Genomic DNA, 21,148 nt, shown 5'->3' with positions numbered 1-21,148 from the left:
TCCGGTTTCACTTTCACTTTAAAAGGCAAAAATGTGAAAAACCGACTCATGTAGATGTACTTAGCGACCGCCATTTTTCTGCAAATTTAACTACTTTAGGGGCTCAGCTAAAGTTTTTAAAAAATGACAGAGGAAAAGTTGAAAGTGTGAGTGTTTGGTTTTAGTCGAAAGTGTATTTTTAATTATTATTTAGCAAACAAAGACAAGATGCACATGTAGAATCTAGCTGGTACACGTTTGCCTATTTTTATTTTTACTACATACGAGTATAATTTGGAGTTTTCTGTAAATTTAGTTATTTTTTCAGTAGTTAAGTGTTTATAGTTAACTTTTACAATTTACTTCAACTGTTCTTTTTTTTCGAATTTTGACATTTTTTTTTTTTATCTTTGTTCTTGTAGTCATTGCTATTTAAATTATTTTCCTTATTGATAGTATGGTTTCTAGTCAACTCATAACCTGACCCACTCATAACCAAGTCAACTCAAACCAAATATGTCAACTTAACCAAAAAAGAAAAAAAACGTCAACTACTACAGTATTCAACAGATCAGGACAAGTTATATAACAAGGGGTTGATATTCTTACAAGAGTTTTAATAATACAAAGTGCATCATAACTTGGGTTTTAATGAAAGAAGAAACAGGACATCTACCTAGTTCACACAATGATGAAATATTGCATGCTGATTTGTTGAGTTCTAGAACTGTTTTACAATATTTAGCATGTACTTAAGGAATAACTGTCTAATTTTTTGGTTTCATGATGTGATCAATCGATTGGCTTGCGTGATAATTTGCATAAACGCCGAAGGCGTTTATGCATAAAATTATCACGCAAGCCAATCAATTGATCATTGTCATGAAACCAAAAAATTTGACAGTTATTCCTTATATTTACATGCTCTTGATTCTGCAAATTCATGTGCTACAAGCCCCGCTTCTGTCTCTATTTGTCCCACCCCACATGTTTTTTTTTTTTTTTTTTCACCACGCCTATCGATGAACCAGTAGATTTATGTAGAAATAAAGTATTTTTACTTTTTGAAATTTTATCTCGGACAAAGACATTGGAAATGAAAATATTTTTTCATAGGGACAGATTTTTTCTTGTAAAGCTAGATTATCGTATGAGTTATTATTTTATTTTTTCATTGCTAGCATAAAGTGGGACAAACAAGAGTGTGAAATATTTTTACAAAACATATTTTCCAGTTACTTAATGAAATTGGAGAAAATATTTCTGTGGGCGAATATTACTTTTAAGCCCTTCTTAGACAGCTCATGTATTCCTACATTTAAACTACCTTTGTGGTCTATGATTGTTCTAAGGAAATTTTATTCTTTTACTTCTTCAAGAGAGTGATTATCATAATACAATACAGGGGTTGGTTTATATATTTTTATGAAAAGTCAAAAATTTTGTTTTTCTACTGTGAACAGTTAATTGCCAATTTAGATAGCAAAGAGACATCAAAAAAGGGGGGGGGGGAGATAAAAAGATTTTCTTGCTAAACATATTTAAGTATTATGATCACTTTGGTTTCAAAGCTTTAAATCATATGACTTGAAGGGGAAACCCATTTAAGAGGTAGATTTTTTTAAATCTTACTCATGCACACTTGCCTTTTTTTGCAGTGATTTAAGTGTACCATTTCCAACAGAGGATGAAGCACAGATTGCCTACGGAACACTCAGTGTGGACTCCGAGCCTAAAAGGGGTGGCGTAAAGAAAGAACTCACAGTGAAAGGAAATTTGCTCAATGTGTAAGATTTTTTGATCTTCCAAATTTCAAAAAGCATGAAATATTATCCCAGCTGGAAAATGTCAACAAGCAATCTAAATAATTTATATAGAAGTAGAATTATGTCCCTAGAACAGTCCAGATTTGTGTACTTGCAGTTCCCTCCCTTTATCCAAGAGAAACATATATAACACAAACTAGTTTAGATGATAATTCTGGAATTTATTTTGAAATAATGTCTTTACTATTTTGCAGACATTTTGAAGCTCTGGAAGCTCGTATGATGAGAGTGGGTGTCAACTCTTTTTTTGACCATCTAAATCTGGTGATTCAGACTATGGAGCGATTTGGACCTCCTCAGAAGAAACCAAAGTCCTGACCATGTGTTTTTATTATCATTATGATATTAATTAACATTGTTTTAAAATGTGTCACACATGGTCTAGAGAGAGAGATTGCATGAAGACTTCAAAGATGTATAAAGTTCATTCCAACCTTACAAATTTATCAGGCTCTGTAGAGATGTACAAGTAACAAAACATCCTAGTTTTGAAAATTTGTTTAATGTTTGGCCCTAGCATTGTATTTTTAGTACCCTAAAGTGAGTTATGACAGGAATTGAAAATGCTGCATATGTTATGTATATGAAGGACACAGGTACTTGACATTTTTAACATTTTCTTTATAATTAAAAAAATTCTATACTATAAAAATTTTTATAGTATAGATTTTTTGTTAATCATAAAGAAAATGTTTTAAAATATGAAGTATCTGTGATGAAAGAGACTTTTTTTTAGTATTATATAGTATGTACATGTACAGTGTAATAGTTTTTTTTATTAAATTACCTGTCTGTCAGGTACTGTACTAGATGAATTGAAAATATATTGCATATTTACATATCTTTAAAAAAATATCTTTTTATATATAAACATTTTAAAATAAATTTATAGAAACAATTATAAAGTTCATGCACATGATGTAACTATGTGCTTTGTTATGCAGACCTGCATCTACCTAACTGTATCAGTGATATTTTCTGTATTTTAATAAACCTACATGTATGTAAATTCCTTTGAAGGAAACATTAATATTAAGGGGGGGGGGGGGGGCTGAAATAAAACAGCTAGCTGTCTAAAAGTGCTTAGTTGGAAGAGGACAGAAAGTACTTTGGCTTTGAAAAAGTGAACATCACACTGTAAACCCCCTTATTTTTAATGGAGTCCAATTTTTGTGGTTTGCAAAAGAAAGACTGTGTCATGAAAATTTGATTTTGTGGTTGAAGAAATAAACACGATACTGTAGTTTGAAATTTTAACACTTTGAGGCAATCTCCTAGGCAGAATTGTCATTCGTTCCTCTTTCAGAGCAATGTTTGAGCCGATGGTGTAGAGTGACTTTGTTGACGACGTGACTTTATAGGTCTCTTCATGCCACGAAAACGGTGAAAATTAATCTTGCGAAAATTAGTGGTCTACTAATAAAAAGCCAATGCTTGTCCGTAGGAAGCTCTTTTAGATTGAAATAAGGGAACTGGAGGATGCTATAAATCTTTACAATTATGATAATTAAACATTTCATTTACTAATTACATGTTGGGGCTCATGAGGGACAATATTATACAAAGGAACAATGATTATAGAAATACACTTAGACATACAGAATATATATATAATGAATTTTATTCACAATTTACAGATAGTTTGGAGTGGAGAGACCAAAGAAACACGGGAAATAATATCACGATAAGGCCAACTTTAAAATAATGATTGTTTGCCCTCTCCCGACTCAGGATGAAAAATTTGAGTCGGTAGGTAGGTAAGAATTTGTTTCCCCCCAATTTTCAATTCCAAAACAAAAATCTGTCCAATCAAAATATAAAATAGGAAGTGCGTGCACAGTAAAGATTCTGTGATTTTTTTTCCCAAGTCTCGTTAAATTTAAGTCGGTGGTACATGTATAGGAAGCGTTGTGGATAAGAGATGGGTACCCCACCCCCACATTATGGCAAGAATGGTATCCTTCATGTTTTGATATAGGAAACCCCAAATATCTGATCAAAACGTAAAATAGGTGGTGGAAAATAGCACTCTGTAAAGATGATTCTGTGAAATGTCTCGGGCCAACTTTAAAATAATGTTTGTTTGCTCTCTCTCTCGACTCATGCAGAACAAAAAATTGGGTCGGTATATAGGTGAGAAATTAATTTTTCTCAGAAAATTTCAATTTCAATGCTGAATTTTCAAAATTTATTTTCCAGATTGCATAAAAAATAATTATTTCCTGGAGGTTAAAAAAAAGTTTTGAGTCGGGCCATTTTTAGCTAGTCGGTTGAGAAAGGGCAACCAAACAATTTTTAAAGAAGGCCTCACTGATTAAATTTTATACATTGATATAGGAGGAGTTGCCACGGATAAGATTAAGAGATTATAGTATACCTCCATATGTCCATATTTTGCTATGGAAAACCCCAAATATGATGTGCGCAATGGCAATGATGTAACAAAGATTCTATGAAAGTCTCATTAAATTTTATTCAGAGATATATAGGAGGAGTTGCGGATAAAAGATGACTGCGTACCTCCCATGCAAGGGTAACTGACGGAAGGACGGCCATCCCAGTCACTATATATACATTTGTGATTATATATACCGCTTTTCAGATAGGAAAAACCGATATCTAATTTTAGAGGAAACCGAACATCACTTCTATTTCTGTCCCGACTCTGGGGCCATACCTCATTATAGTTGTCACTAAGTGCTATTTAACTTGGGACTTCAGGAATCTAAAAATAGGAAAACAAGTCAAAAATGCATGTGTAAATTCTGCTCAGATTCTTGCATTTTTAACAAAAAAAAAAAAAATTCATACATTATTAAACAAGACGTTTTGCCACACTTTATCCCGTCATTTATCTTTTTAGGTAAATAATCAATTACTGTAAAAAAAAAAAAAATACGCATCAAATAACCTGCATTGTTCATTGTATAAAAATCCTATTGTTTAGAATGATTCCTCGGCTTTATTGTGGTACAAAATAAGAGGCTTTGAACAGCCAACATTCCCCACGATCAGAGCAATCGGCTGCATTAATTGGGCGGACTTTTCAAATGCCCTTTCTTGAATTATAAAGAAAAAATTAATATTTCATTTGGGCGAACTATTTTGCATGCATGCAATAAATCATTGGATAAGCTTAGTTTACCATCAGGCGCGATATCAAGGGATTTAAATACACAACCAAAAATAATATCTGAATGTACCGTGTCGATCTGTATAATTTCCACTGTTGTGTTCCTGTAACTTTTATCAGTATTTCATGTACAATGTTTTGAATATCTTTATAGTATAATACATGTAGTGTAATATAATGACTGACCATCTCTATGGCTTTCACATGTAATCACCCTTTTTTTCCTAATCTAATTATGAAATTTAATTTTCCGAATCCGCGAAGCGGTAGAGTTTTCGAACATCTAATTATAATTTCATGCAATTAGATTGCATTTTTAGCTTAGCCATCTTAAAAAAATATTCATCTCGAATGAATAATTTTCGACTAAATTAAATCATAATCCGCCTAAGTCATGCAGAAGATATGTTTCTGACTGATTTTAATCCTTTCTAATTTCTTATGTAGATAAGTCCTATTTCGTTTCTCTTAGCCTATAATATTTCTCAAGCTTAAGTTTTTTAAAGATCTTATTTTATTTTATATATTTTTATCTTATTTCACTTTTTATTTACATGTATTTATTAATTGGGGTGGGGTGGGGGTGGGGGGTGGGGGGTCATATGCTGTAGAATTTTCATTTATAAACGCATGGAGAGAGAAAAAAAGGGGTTATAGTGAGAAGAAACGGGGCTTAAAAATTACAAAAGAATTTATTTAGAAGGGTTCAAATCATTTATGGCTCTAAATTCGCTCTTGAGTACATCTTGACCTATATGATTGTAACAAGAGGAATATAAAATAAATTATTTAAAAAATTGAAATAAGAAATGTTTTATACTGAAAAGTGTATTGCAAATATATAAAAAAGATAAAATAAGCAGATTTTTTCATCAACTTACTTTTTTTTTCTTGAAATGAATTTGATAATTCCACTAGAATTACGCACGTGTAGGGGGACATTTTCAACCATGTCAAAATAAAAGTCAAATATACGGCGATAATACCTTGTACACAGAATATCTTCATTCACTACTGTTTAGGAAGGATGAAATTAACATACAAAAGTATTTTAATGCACATTATGTCTAAAATAACAGAAAAATAGGAATTTATTTCTTCTCATATTTTGAACGTAACGTCTGTCAGACTCAATACACCGCGTACATTGTTATAAAATGGACCATTGTTTATGCAAACTATTTTATCTTTCTTGTCTACTGATAGAAAATTTACCTGTTTATCAATTAAGTGATCGCAGATTCAACAGAAAAGCACATGTGCTTAGAAATTAACAAATCTGTGGGATGCTTCCTGTGTCTGTCATGGCAAGTGGGCGTTACGTTCTATTTTAAGAATGGAGCTCGGAGATGCTTCTTCTTATACATTTGACTTAAAAGTTATGAATATTTAAATTTTCTCCAGTGTTCTATGCAAATGTGTTTACATTTCGATAAGAAGAGCTACAGAGAGAGCCCGAGAAGCCACGAACGTTTGTCTGTCAAGTGTTACGTTACACAAAGTATATTACGTTCATGAAAATATAAGTTGTCTTTATCCTAGATTTTAAACACATATCATCAAATATTGTCAGCTGGTAGGTGTATTTTGGATTTTTTTTTTAAAATATGAACTTGCACGCTCTTCATCACTACATAAACACTTAAAATTTGACATTTCTTACATAACGCACCGATTGACAGACATTGCCTGAATACTATCGTAACGGTGACGGACAAAACGAATGTCTGTTCATGTTACGTGAAACAAACGGGTGCATTCAGATTTATACGTTCAGTGAATTAAACCAAAAAGTATTTTTATTTAAGAATATTAGTGTATCATATGGCAAAATTTGTCTTTATAACTTAAACAGTACAATTTTGTAGTTGTTTTCTTGCAGTTTTAAAAACGAGTCTGTCAGGGTTACGTGCATCCGTACATGTTACGATATAGGTTTGATCTATATGAAATAATTTATTTTTTTAATTTCATTAGTATTTTCATAAATAATAATGTCTTGTGTATTATAATTTCCAAGAATAAAAGATAAGCTTTGAATGATAAATTTTATTGGCTCATTTCAAACAAGTATTGCTCAAGAAATATCGTAAAATGACAGACATGGTGGAAATTTTGTATGTTTCAAAGCGTATAGCAGAGATATATTTTTTTAAAAATTCAAATTTAAAATCTATGAGGAATCAAAATTTGAATAATGTCCATTTCTTACGGCAACATTATCTTTTTGATAAAATAATGAAAGTTTATGGTTTATTTGGCTGGCTAAGTAAAGGAGTCTGTCAGTGTTACGATCATCAGTTTGTGCATCAAAAGTAGCTTAAAAATCTTTTTTCTTCTACGTAAGAGTGAAAAATTTTTTTGCATTGTTTAAGGAATTGTTTAATTTTATTTTTTACAGATTATTTGTATTGCTAAGCATCAGAAATGTAATTTAATCATGTCAAGTTTTATCATACGTCTGTCATGTTACGTTATATGTCTGTCATGTGTTACGTGACACATATTTCAAACATTAATAAAATATTTATTTTTGACTTGATTATCTATTCAAACATTTTTTTGTCCTATTTAGAGTCAAAACTTCAAATACACATAAAGAAATCTAAGAAAAAAAAACGTGTCTACAGAATTCTTTATTTGTCCTCCCAGATGTACTCAAGAGCGAATTTAGAGCCTTATCTAGATTTTTTTAATTGATACTTTGGGGGGGGGGGGGCTTGTTGGTGTATGTTAGGGGGCATTGATGCTTCGTCAAATCGATACCAATGATTATGACGTTTTATTTATGACGTCACTTTTAAATGAAGACATGAATGATGCCATACCCCAAATTCAAATTTTTTAACGATCACGGCGGGTATGTAAAACGTTTTATTTAAATACATTTATCAAATTCAACAGTTAAACATTCAAAAATTCACGTAAACGCTTTCCTGTAGGGTTCCAGAACCTCTCATTTCTACTGAGGAATTCTGCTTGTACGCCCCATTGGTTTTGTGCATAGGAACAATACTGTCATTGGGACTTGGTCCCCCTATAGAAATTGACAATGTTCTTACCGTAAGTATATACATGTATATCAACAGCACACTTTGAAGTTTAATGCTATTTATTTATTTGGAAAATTAACTCTATAGTGTTTAAATTTCCGATATTTTACAGGAGATTTTAGCAGAACACGCTGTATCTGCAGCAACACTTTTTGTATGTTTCAACATTGTACAAGGTATGAAATTTATTTTAAATTAAGCTTATATCAAAATGCATGTATGTTAATTAAAAATCATTATAAGATTGTGTTTGTATTCGTGGTTAAATTAAACTCTTGCTGACATAAAATCAAAATGACATCACCCCCCGCCCCCCAACCAAACCAAAAAAAAAAAAAAAAAAAACCCACACAAAAAAAAAAACAAAAACAAAAAAATAACAAACGAACGAACTCACGAACAAAATTCAATAAACAAAATCAGACAGACATACATATCGTGTACAGGTGTAAAATACATGTAGATCTGATTGATATTTTAGTCTGGACTGCATGAGACTTTCATATATTTTAATGAATCGTTTCTTTTTTATCGGATTTTAGAAGATGTTAAAAAAAATCAAGTTGAAAGCGGTCTGTGATTACTTGAAAGTCTGTAAACCTTTATCAATAGTATTGTCTTTAATTAATTTTCAAACTGAAGTTTGTCATGTAATCATTTTCAACTTCAAATTAAAAATTAATAAAGACAGCATTAACAGCAGAATTAGTGAATGCTTGTTTTAGTTTTTCATCCGGTGGACAGCCATGTCGATGAGACGTTGGAATCCCCATCTTCCTCAACATCCGAGGACATCAAGTTTACTGACGCTTCTTCTCAAACAGAAGATAGAAACTACAAAATGGAGACGATGCTTATGAAGCAGAAATATGACAAAGAGATCAGAAAGTTAGGCAGAGAATCCAGGATTGTGAAGAGGAAATTTGGCAAACAAAGTTTGTATCAAGTATTTTTTAAACTAATAAGTGAGGATTTGATAAGCCAGAGATTCGAGAATTAAGTCTGTTTGTCCCCTCAAGTTCAAGATGTAGACGGCTTATAGTAGTCGAGGGTCCGGATCTTCTCCTTGGTATTTTACAGAATTATGAAATTTATAGCTATGAAGTAAATAAATCATAAGTATAAATTTATAAAGTAACCAACGAAATAATTATAGAATTACCCCCCCCCCCCCTCGATCCCCAGGAAACAATTGAGGACCCCTCGTCCATGTAAAAAGGAAAGCAGCTCGTCCATAAGAACTTTCTAACCTCACCCCCTTTTTTTTTTGCTTCTTTGCTTGTTGAAAAAATTCTGTGGTCAGATTTTTGTTTGAAGTTAGTACGTACCCCCTACCCCTTTTAAAAGAATTCGTGTTGATTTTCCCCCTTTCAGTCACAGATTTACGACGAAAGATAGAATCCACCGATAAGGAACTGAGTAGCCTACAGTTACAGATCCCCGCCCTTGAGAACGAGAGATCCGCCCTACTGTCGGAGACTGACGCAGTGGATAAACAACTGGAGGAAGAGAAGTTCCGTTATGATACATTGATGACAAAGTACGAGGCTTTCCATGCCCAGCTCATGCAGAGTGGAATTGCCTCGTTAATGTCTATGAACTTTTTAAACTCCCGTCCAGAGTTATGGCAACAGATTTAACTGCATCATTGAGTAATAATATTATTTCTATTTGGTGTATAGATGGTGGCAGAATATATAATTTAACATTGATAAATTATCAATTGTATTTATTTATTAAAACTCATCTTAGCCTCCATTTTTGTGTCCGAATCCCAGATGAAAGAAGATGGAAATTCGAAGGAATGATACAGAGACTGTTTTTAGCTCACCTGAGCTGAAAGCTCAAGGTGAGCTTTTCTGATCACCTGTTGTCCGTCGTCCGTCCGTCTAGCTGTCTGTCCGTCCGTCTGTAAACTCTTCACATTTTCAACTTCTTCTCAAGAAATACCAAAGTTGAAATAAAGCATTCTTGAGTGAAGGGGAGTTTAATTTTGTTAAATTGAAGGACCAAGCCCCATTCCAAGGGGGAGGTAATCAAGAAAAGACAAAAATAAGGTTGGGTGATTAAAAAATCTTCTCCAAATCCACTGGATCAGAAAAGCTGAAACTTATTTGGAAGCATCTTGGGGTAGTGTAGATTCTAAATTATTCAAATCAGGGCTCCGGGGGGTAGGGTGCGGCCACAATAGGGAAACAAAGTTTTCTTTTGAAATATATAGGAAAAATCTTTAAAAATCTTGTCCTCCAGAACCACTGGGCCAGAAATTGCTGAAACTTATGTGGAAGCCTCCTGAAACACTGTTCTAAATTGTTCAAATCATTACCCCCCGGGGTCGGGTGGGGCCACAATGGGGAATCAAAGTTTTTACATTTGAAATATATTGGAAAAATCTTTAAAAATCTTCTTTTCCAGAACCACTGGGCCAGAAAAGCTGAAACTTATATGGAAACAAGCTGGTGTAGTGTAAATTCTAAATTGTTCACATCATATCCCCTGGGAGTAGGGTGGGGCCACAATAGGGAATCAAAGTTTTCATTTGAAATATATAGGGAAAATGTTTAAAAATCTTTTTCTCCAGAACCATTAGGCCAGAAAAGCTGAAACTTGTATGGAAACATCCATATGTAGTGTTGACTCTAAATTGTTCAAATCATTGCCCCCGGGGTAGGGTGGAGCCACAATGGGGAATCAAAGTTTTACATTAAAATATAATGAAAAAATCTTTACAATTAAATTTCCTTCTCCAGAACCACTGGGCCAGAAAAGCTGAAACTTATTTCGAAGCATCCTGGAATAGTGTAGATTCTAAATTGTTCATATTATGACCCCTAGGGGTAGGGTGGGGCCACAATAAGTATTACAAGGGGGTTGAAAAATAGCAGGACCAAAGTTCCTCAGGTTAGCGTTGTGGTCCATGGACCTTTTTTTTTGTCAAAGTAAAAAAAAAAACATTAAAAACAATTGTAAGCTCTCTTTAAAACTTGATAAATAGTACAAATATACTTCAAATGCACTTTTATATGCCAACAGTGATTTTATTATATTTGATAGAACACAAATTAATTTTTACAAAGCACATTTTTTCTTCACTTACGCTGTACCTCCATATTAAGACTTAAGTCCCAAGTTCAGCCTTACATGTGACTTCGTCGTTCATAAATAGATGCAATTATTTCCGAAATCTTTGACATGTGTTGATGAATAGAGTGCTGGTGCAGCAATTATTTTGCAGTGATTTTGTAAAGTCTCAAAGTTTTATATTTGCAGCCTTTTATTATATATATTCTACATATTAAAATACGAGGGAAGTGGAGGATAGAAAAATTGAAGTCATCACATTAAATTTATCGCAAAGCCTATAATTGTTAGTCTGCCATCCTGCCTTTCCGTAGTAAAATGCCCTACTTTGAAGCAGTTGTGTCACACTTCGTGGTGTCTTTTGTTTCGAGTCAATTGGGAAATATCGAATCAACGTATGAATGAAAAAAATGTTAATTGATAAAATGTCATCGATATACCTACATGTAAATATCTAAAGGCCACAGCGGGAATCTTTTTCTTTTCATGATCTAGAAGTTTCTTAATAAATTCTGCTTCATACGTTGTACCATTAAAAATCAGGTCTGCTAATAATGGGGCACAATTGGTATCCATGGGTATTTGGTTTTTCTATAGATTGTTGGAAAACCTAGGACCCGCTTTACAAAAGAACTTAATTACGACTAAGACCAAAATTTAATTCTGCTTATAACTTTTTAATTTACATTATATTGAAAATGGTTTTAATCTTTTGAAAAGGAACGTAGTAAGAATTTTTTACGATAGGAATTTTAAAGAGAATAATTAATTTTGCAAAATTTTACAATCAAATTAAGTTTTTGGTCTTAGTCGTAAGTTCTTTTGTAAAACGGACCTCTAGTCTCCAAGACTACATAGTTTTGTCAATTAGAACCCGGGAAACTCAATCACGTTTTAAATAAAAAGTACTATATACCCTTCTGGACGATTTTGCATGTTTTCCTCTGAGACACGCTCTTAAAATAAAGACATTTTGTGACATTACATACTAAGATGATGGAGATCATTTCTGAAAAATCATGGAACACTGTACAACACCTGGGTACAAAATGCTCTTCAATGGTTTTTAATTTCGGAGAGTATAATTGAAATAGAATATTGTGTGGCATATACTGAGGATCATATTACTTATACATGTATTTATCATTTTGTATAGCAACTAAAAAGAATAAAAAAAGAAAGTCCATTTCTTTGATAATGGTACTCCTCCTACAGAGTTTGAATTGATTTCAACAAAACTTGGTACACATTTAGAAAACACCAGGATACATAATTCTAATAAAAATGACTACATGTATGTAGAACAATAGTAAATGTGTTTTAGTCCAGGTGCTACGTTTCTCTTCGTTACATATATATTATCATTATCGATTGTTAAACCATATTTAAGTAGATACATGTATCCTTAAGAATACAATTTAATATCGTCATTTTTAGTTTCTGCATATATCTTTAAATACATATTATATTTATATACATGTGTATTTACTTTTGCAAATGTTTTCTTTTATATAACACTGTTGAAAGCAACGCGTATCTATATCCGTATAAACACCTTTCGGGCTTTATGGACTTTGATCTCGTGACCAACCCGTATTTATATCCCGATAGATGTTTAAAAATGATATCTTATTTCTTACATAAAATAGTCTTTAATTTTTTAATACACGTAAAGGAAACCTGCATTTAAGTTCAATTTTTTTCTAAAGATTTGTTATATGGTCACGTACCCTGTTCGACACTGTCAAATGCCTTTTTCATAGTCTATAAAATTGATATAGAGAGGAGATTTCCACTCTATTGACTGTTTCACTATGATAGGCAAGGTGGCAATCTGATCAACAAATGACCTATTCCTACGAAAGCCTTCCTGCTGGTCCCGGAGCTTAATACCAACTGTCTCTTTCATTCTGCGCACGGCGAACTATATAGAATACCTAAATTTATCTCCCTAGTCCAGGTGCACCTACATGTACAAAGATATGTCATGTGTAAAGTAGCCAATGTAGGACAGGTGTCAGACAATTTCAAAGTGAAGACAGGCGTGCGACAGGGTTACCCACTGTCGTCCTTCCTCTTTATCCTTTTTATTGATGGCGTCATGAAGACAATCATAAAAGGCAAGAACAATGGAATTCAGTAAACACCCTAGACACAGCTGGATGACCTAGACATCACTGATCATGAACGGCGCTTCTATCCCACAACGAAACCAGAAGCAAGACAAGACCCCACCATACTTGCAAATATAGCTGATGGGCAAGGACTCAAGATAAAAAAATGCGTATTGTCAGTTCCAAAATCAGAACCGTCCGGTCAGCCTATATTAATGAAATTTGTTTTGCTCTACGGTTCAGAGAATTCAGATGACAACAGGCCAACAAAGATCAGAAATGAAGAACTGCCAGTGGGAAAAAGACAGGACAAGAATATATATATATATATATATAGTTAAGTAGATTTTGCGACGGAAGTGGGACTGGATAGGACACTTCCATCTAGCATAAATCGGCAGGTTCTTACCTGGAACTCTCAGTACGAGAGGAAGAGAGGTCGGCCAAGAAACAGCTGGCGACGACCGAAGCACAGTAACCACCTGGACAGACTCACAAGAAAGACAGCCTAGAGCCGAGTCGGTCGGTGGAGTGTCGTATGATGGAAACCGCCTCCTCTTGGGACGAAGGGGGCCTAATTAAGTAAGTACAGTGTAATAGTTTAATGTGACAATTTCCACATGTGGTACAATATGGAAACACTTCCTACTTTGCGCGTAGGCTTCAAACATAGCACTGAACAATAACATTGTATTGCAAGAAGGCGTTAAGTTAGTAATGTCGCATTTCAAAAACTTACCAAAATCGACAATATCGCAAAACCATGCATGTAATTTTTAGAGACTTTTATGATGATGTAATATACACACACAAGAAGAATCGTCTGCTACAAATTAAATTGTCAAACACGTAGTATCAGGGGGCTTGCCCCCCCCCCCCCTTTCCACCTCCAACTGGATTTTCGAGTTTTGACAATTTTGTTTTCTTTTGGCTTGTCTAACTGAAGATTTTTTAGGTAAGCTAATTTGTCAATTTTTTTGGCTGACCCTCAAAGAAGTATTATTGTAAAATGTGCAAGAAGGGAAAGTAGATTCTATTAATAGCATTCACTGTCAAAATCGGAAAATCCCCTATTGAATATTTAGGAACAAAGTCTATAGTCCATTTATAGCTTCATCATGTTCATTGCGTTCTACGTCGCTCACACATTTAGGTAAGAAATATTAAGATAGATTTGACGCACTGCATGAAAAAATGTATTAAGTACTAGGTACATTACTTCTTACTGCATGATTTTTGTCACGCTTATTTGAAAAACAAGGACTGTTATTATATAAGTCTGCATTTGTATTCTGGAAATGCAAACTGAATGTACTCTGAATGTACTCTAACTGACCTATGCAGGAATTTATAAACATTTTTTTTCTCTGTGGTTATACCAAATAGTTTGATTTCTTGAAAAAATATATATTTATATATTGACAAAAAAAGTTCATGAAGAATTTGTAAAGAATGTGAAGAGTGAATTTAATCTTGGTTTTATCCTAGAATTGGAAGTGAGGTTAAAGACCAAGATCTCACAAATTGCTAACTTCTCTCAAAAAGTCATAGCTATATATCTCGCTTTATTAATTTCAAACTCCAGACTTCTTTTATTATATATATATATATATATATATATATATATATATATATATATATATATATATATATATATATATATATATATATATATATATATATATAATATACCCCTCATTTTCCCCCAAAAAGGTCAAGGAAGGCAAGTTTTTTTTTCTTTTTTGTTTCAGGAAATCATATTAAGATCGTACTTGGAATGCAACATCAAAGTCCGATATTTCATCGCTCAAAGGTCTGACGCAATTAAAATTGAAAATTGGAATGATTTTTGAAAGTACATGTATGCCAGTGTTCAAGTTCAAAATCATCAAAATCTCAATACAATTTTTGAAAAATCTATCATTCTAAACATCAATTCAAATCCATCCCTTTATGTTTCAAAAAACTGTAGGGCAAAATTTTATGGTTGTTTGCATTATTAAAGAAGATGTAAGGCCAAGTTGAAAGCCACAAGGACTGTCGGTCCATTTTTTAAACAAAAGTCTATTAACATGCAAAACATCTAAGCCAGGTAAAGGGAAAAGTTGATTTTTTAAAATTTTGTAAGTAAAAAACATTTCAAAGTCAGAGAATCTGTAGTTTTAATGTTTAATGGAACTTCAGTTAATAAGCTGCAGTTCTCATTCAAAGAAAAAAATGAAGAAGCCATCCTTTTTAAGAAAAACTAGCTAATTTAGAGAATTTGCAGTTATTAAATGTATATACTGAATCGAATAAAAAATGACTTTGGACCCCACCCCACCTCTAGAACACGTGGACCCCTGTTAAGAAATAGATTTTTCACGGTTGGGAAAGGAGTTTGGGTTTTTTTATTTTTTGTTATTATTATTATTATTATTATTATTATTATTATTTGGCTACTGTGTTACTATTTAAATATTCTGAAATGCATATCGACTTGATGTTTCTAAAAATGGAAATTATCTTCTATAAACCTACAATAGTGCTGACTTCACAATAGCTAATACAGTGTATGACTTGATGTTTCTGAATTTTTTTTTTTACATCAACTCCTATATATAATTGTGATGTTCTGTAATAACTGGTAAGACGTAACAAGGCCTTGAATAAGGATCTACTTTATCTTAAAAAATATTGGATATGTTTTTCTTTTCTGATATATTTACAGGTTTAAATTTGTTAATTGTCTAAATTACTCTATCAGTATAAAGGAAACACAAATTTTACATTAAACAGCTTAATTTATTTGGATCCATATGTTAAAAAGAGACAAGAGAGAAAATTTGTGGCTTGTTCCCATTACATTCAAATTTTTTTGGTCAATTACTCTAAAGAATGTGTACTTAAAAAAACGGGCTTCATATTTTAGCGGCTTTGGCGCAGACAACGATACGCTAATTTATGAATACCACTAAGAAATCATTTATAAATACAATATACGGCACGGACATGTATAGCGGTAATGCATGATTTCGTCAACAACTTTATACCCAGTGATTGCGCTAAATTTTTGTAAACGCCAATTTAATTATGTACACGTACAAATTCTGCCAAATTGATATACTTCGAAACGGGAGCACCAGAGTTCTTACTTACTCTTCTAAGAATACACATGATACAAGATGATGTCCGTAAACTATATTTAGATTTCTTTCACATAGTAAGTATTGTACATTAAATTAAAAGTCTACTTTCATTTTCTATAAACAGCCACGAAATAGCAAAACCGTGTGTACGGTGGTGGCTTCAGTTGGCAGATCTAAGTTACTGGCAATTTTTAGTGAAACTGACAACAAGCAATCGTTTATTAATTTCAGAAGTGGTGTAAATCAGATGTGGAAACTTAAAATTCCAAGGAACTTTTGGAAAATTTGAAATCACAAGATTTTACCAAAATCAACAGCTTAAAAACTTACGACTTTTCAAATTTTTACACAACCATTCCCCATGATAAATTAAAGTCCAGGCTTTTTGATATCATTGACAGCTGCTTTTTCAATAAAAATGGAACTCGTAAATTTACTTACCTTGTCATTGGTCATTTGCAAAATTATTTTGTTAAAAAACATTCTGATCGTACACACAAGTACTCTGAAGTTGACATTAAAAAGATGCTTGAGTTTCTGATTGACAATATCTATGTGGTTTTTGGAGACCAGGTCTTCAAACAATCTATTGGAATTCCCATGGGTACCAATTGCGTCCCGTTATTAGCAGACCTTTTTTTGTATTCATATGAAGCAGAATTTGTCCAAAATCTTGTACGTGAAAAGAAGAAAACACTTGCTGTGGCCTTCAACTCGACATTTAGATATATCGACGACGTATTGTCAATTAACAATGGCTATTTCCATTCTTATGTCGGTACGATATATCCTTGTGAGCTTGAGATAAAAGATACCACAGAGTCTGACACTTCATATTTGGATATTTTACTTGAAAAAGACGTTAATGGTAATCTAACAACCAAGCTTTATGACAATCGTCAACTTTCCTTACTTATACAGCAATATACCTTCATCACCTGCATACGGCGTATATATCTCTCAGTTGATTCGATACGCAAGAGCATGCTCTACGTATGTACAATTTCTAAAACGAGGTAAATTATTGACAAACAAGTTGATGAAACAAGAAGATCAGCTGTCTCGTTTAAAGTCATCATTTCGTAAGTTCTAAGGTCGATACAATGACCTTGTCAGCAAATACAATTTATCATTGAGTAAAATGCTGACTGACGTTTTTCATACAAATTGTTAGGCCATTATTTACACACTGAATTGTCGACGGATTTTTCCGTTATTTCCCGATCATGACAAGAAGCACACGGCGGGTGTGACCGGTCGGCAGGGGATGCTCGCTCCTCCATGGCACCTGATCCCACCTCTGATGTTTATAGGTCCGTGTTTGCTCTGCTCCTATTTTGTATTGTTTGATGGACATTTGAGTCTGAATACTGTTCGTTATCTTCATATATTTCATTCATAAAACGTCATTACTGAAGTATTCTATCAAAATTTGATTTAAATGATATAAAAGAAATACGTTGCGATAACCGATTAAAAAGGGAAATGTGCAAATTATTTTCGTCATTCACCGATCTTAATATTGACGGAAGCTTCTAGAACATCATATAGCATCGAGTATGATGTTAAAAAGAAAAACGAGACGATAATAGCTGCATGAACATAAAAATGCTTTTGTGTGAATGGTCATTGAAACAATGGTAAATCATTGATAGCACTATAAGTTGTGAATATATTTATATATCGAAAGACTATTACATATATGTAGTAGGTTTCACTAATAAATTCATCGGTAAAATTTGTATATATTCAGTGGCAACGAACCCGAAGTACAATTTGTACTTCGTAACGAACTTGCTTACATGAAAAGAGAAAATTAATGAATAAGGTATCGTTCAAACACAATAAAAGCTGTAAAATGTTGTGCTTTAAGGGGGCCGACTGGGGTTTTCATTGCGCAATACTTCGCGCAGCATAGTAAAATAAAGCGTATTTACTCTTTGAAAGCAACTATTTTTACATAATTTATAAAAAATAACAAATTTAGGAAATCTCAGGTTAAAAAATCTAATTACGTTTTTAAATAACTGATTTTTAAAGCGATTTTTCAAATGATGGGTAGATAGACGTCGTAATAGTGTGTTTTGACGTTATGAATAACCGAAGTTCTTTAAGCGGGGTCATTAATTATGGCATAAAATAAAAAGTATAAAATATATGCTCTTGAAATTTTAAACATAGGAAATTGAGAATCTAGCAATTATTTTTAATATTTTTTATGTAAATCTGTGGTATCTTTCATGTTTTGTTGTACTTCATAAAAACAGGAAAATATCATGAATTTTGACATTTTGAGATGCCCCCTCTGAAAACCAGGCGGTAGAATTTTGTATTTCTTGCACAAAATGTACAATATAGTATTACCCATCAAATAATATAATTTGAGCAAAAAGTCTATTGTAGCATTTGTATAATTTAATCCGAAGTGCGAAAAAATGGTATTTTCCTATATAATCCTATAGTAAATGTACCTGTATTTTGGGATGGTCCCGAAAGAATAACCAGACGGTAGATTTTTCACAAAACTTTGCATGTATACTGAAGTCAATGTAAGGTACATATGGTATAAAATAAAAGAGTTTCTCTATAGTAGTTTTCACACAATAAAACCCCAGTCGGCTCCCTTAAAGTTGCATAATGAGTCAAAAACCATGTGTTTCTTTTAAGAAAACTGTATCACAAAACAAAAGATTTCTGTGAAATATGAATATAGCGAAGTTTCGACAACTCAACTGCACTGTAAAGCAAGAAAAAAACTGCATAATGTAAGTGCCGGAAAAACAGATGTTGTATCTATCGCTTTGTTTTTATCGTCAATGTCAACAATGTCAAGGTCACGCGTCCTTTATTTTTAGCGTGAAACTTGTAAACAACATTGAATTGGGGCAAGCAGAAGTAAGGAATAAGTTATGATCATCTTTTTTGAAGATTATATCAAAATTCTCAGTCATCCGACATTTATATCTATGGAATTGAAACCATGGTAAATTCTTCAACTTTTCAGTGCATGCGTACAATAAAGAGGAAGAAGTGAAGCAATATTTTTGTGATGGGTTATACAGAGATTTTTTTTGCTTTTATTTTTCTCCATTAAATTCGATTTTTTAGGTTTTGAAATCTGTAATTTTCTGAAACCTAATATCTTCAAGAACTGAACAAAATTTGCATGTGTCTTGCAAAAATTCTACTGTTGTCAATTTTCCCGTTTGTCCGTCACAGTGTCACTTTAATTTAATCAATACATTTCAGTTTTTTTTTTCTGAATACAGTTTTTTTGTTTCTAATACAGCGTTAAAGGCTAATTTTTACACAGGTACTTGGGTCTTGGTTTATAAATATGTATGTACCTTATTGATATGTATATATAAAAAAAAGTAAAGTTGCTTATATACATGAAAAGAGAAAGTTAATGAATAAGGCATTGTTAAAATACAAATAAATCTGAAAAATTTTGTGCTTTGATTAATCGATACATTTCAGACTTTTTTTTTCTGAATACAGTCTTTTGTATCAAATACTCGGCCTATTCATAGGGCGTTAAAAGCTAATTTTTACACATGTACTTGGGTCTTGGTTTATAAACATGTATGTACATTATTGATATGTTAAAAAAAAGAGTTAAGTACATTTTTTACATATCAATAAGGTAGATACATATTTATAAACCCAGACCCAAGTACCTGTGAATTTTTACAAAAGAAAAAAAATCATATTTATCAGTAAAATGTGCATATTCGCTGCTTTTATCCTTGGCGTATATATATATATATATATATATATATATATATATATATATATATATATATATATATATATATATATATATATATATATATATATATATATTTTCAAATTCTGAATAAGTGTGTCAGAACTTGACAGACATGTTCCGGGATTTACAGTCTAGAACTACAGATAGTCTTGATTTCTTTTTTATTTTTGATTTACAGTTTAAAAATTCAAATTCGAAATACTAATAACCGGTGTCTGAAATTCTTCAATCTTTAATTTTAAAACCAAAGCAGTCACCATTTGCCTATTTTAAGCTTCATTTTCATATCTCATCCAAGTTTAGCTTTAGAAAAAACCCTGTTCTAAAAATAGGAATTAAGGTAAAGTCAAACGACGTCCATTTTCGGAAAATTCGGGTTTATACCAGCATAAATATGTTTGTTATTAATATAATTTTTTACCAAGGATTTGTTCAAGTGAAAAAATAGGGCTTGTACAAAAATTTTAACTATCAATTTTTCGATAAACTAGCTTCTGAATTTCAATCATTCAGATCAATTTTAAATGTCTAAAATCTTCGACAGTAACATTTTGTATCCGTTTAAACAATTTGAGTTTGCCATCTTTGCCATGATAATACATGTCCTTAATGAGAAAAAAATAATTATACGCATCTTTCTCACAATTTAATCGCATATTGATTAAGACTTATTGTCATAAACTCTCCGGAATATTTCTTTTTCTCTTTCAGCAGTGAGTTCCAAATCTGGATGGTTAATCAAATGATTAATTTTCTGAGAGAATATCAAGAAGCCGTGCATTTCATTATAAAAGCCTGGAAAAGATGTTTATATACTGAAATTATACACAGAAACAAATATATGTTCTCTCTTAAATGAAAGATTTTTTTTCCAACTTCCAGGAAATCACCGAAAGTAAAAGTGCATTGGATTCGGGCGCTATCGATTAGAAAATAAATTATCTACACACCAGTTTACTCGCATTTTAATTTGCGATATTGGGCAATATTATAAGAAGGACCAAAATCCTTTAAAGGTGTTAACTGCCATCTTGTTTTTTTTTTTCCTACGAGCTTGTCCTT

General features: G+C 32.4%; 2 protein-coding genes across 2 annotated transcripts; both read left to right on the top strand.

Annotated features, from left to right (window-relative positions):
* The first annotated feature begins 38 nt into the window (after nucleotides 1-38).
* Nucleotides 39-2,814, top strand: LOC133193666 (EKC/KEOPS complex subunit LAGE3-like). Its single transcript, XM_061329621.1, has 3 exons — nucleotides 39-146; nucleotides 1,638-1,766; nucleotides 2,000-2,814. Exons 1-3 carry the CDS (start codon nucleotides 124-126, stop codon nucleotides 2,121-2,123), a joined length of 276 nt encoding a protein of 91 aa, XP_061185605.1. The 5' UTR covers nucleotides 39-123; the 3' UTR covers nucleotides 2,124-2,814.
* A 4,933-nt stretch (nucleotides 2,815-7,747) lies between these two features.
* Nucleotides 7,748-9,710, top strand: LOC133193665 (uncharacterized). The gene is made up of 5 exons (XM_061329620.1): nucleotides 7,748-7,798; nucleotides 7,881-8,001; nucleotides 8,104-8,167; nucleotides 8,717-8,926; nucleotides 9,366-9,710. Exons 1-5 carry the CDS (start codon nucleotides 7,755-7,757, stop codon nucleotides 9,629-9,631), a joined length of 705 nt encoding a protein of 234 aa, XP_061185604.1. The 5' UTR covers nucleotides 7,748-7,754; the 3' UTR covers nucleotides 9,632-9,710.
* The last annotated feature ends 11,438 nt before the right edge of the window (nucleotides 9,711-21,148 follow it).

Source organism: Saccostrea echinata, unplaced genomic scaffold (assembly GCF_033153115.1).
Source record: "Saccostrea echinata isolate AGI-Se365-2 ecotype Australia unplaced genomic scaffold, CSIRO_AGI_Sech_v1 ptg000028l, whole genome shotgun sequence".
NCBI lineage: Eukaryota > Metazoa > Mollusca > Bivalvia > Ostreida > Ostreidae > Saccostrea > Saccostrea echinata.
Note: the sequence above shows the minus strand (reverse complement) of the source record. Positions and strands in the feature narration are given on the sequence as shown.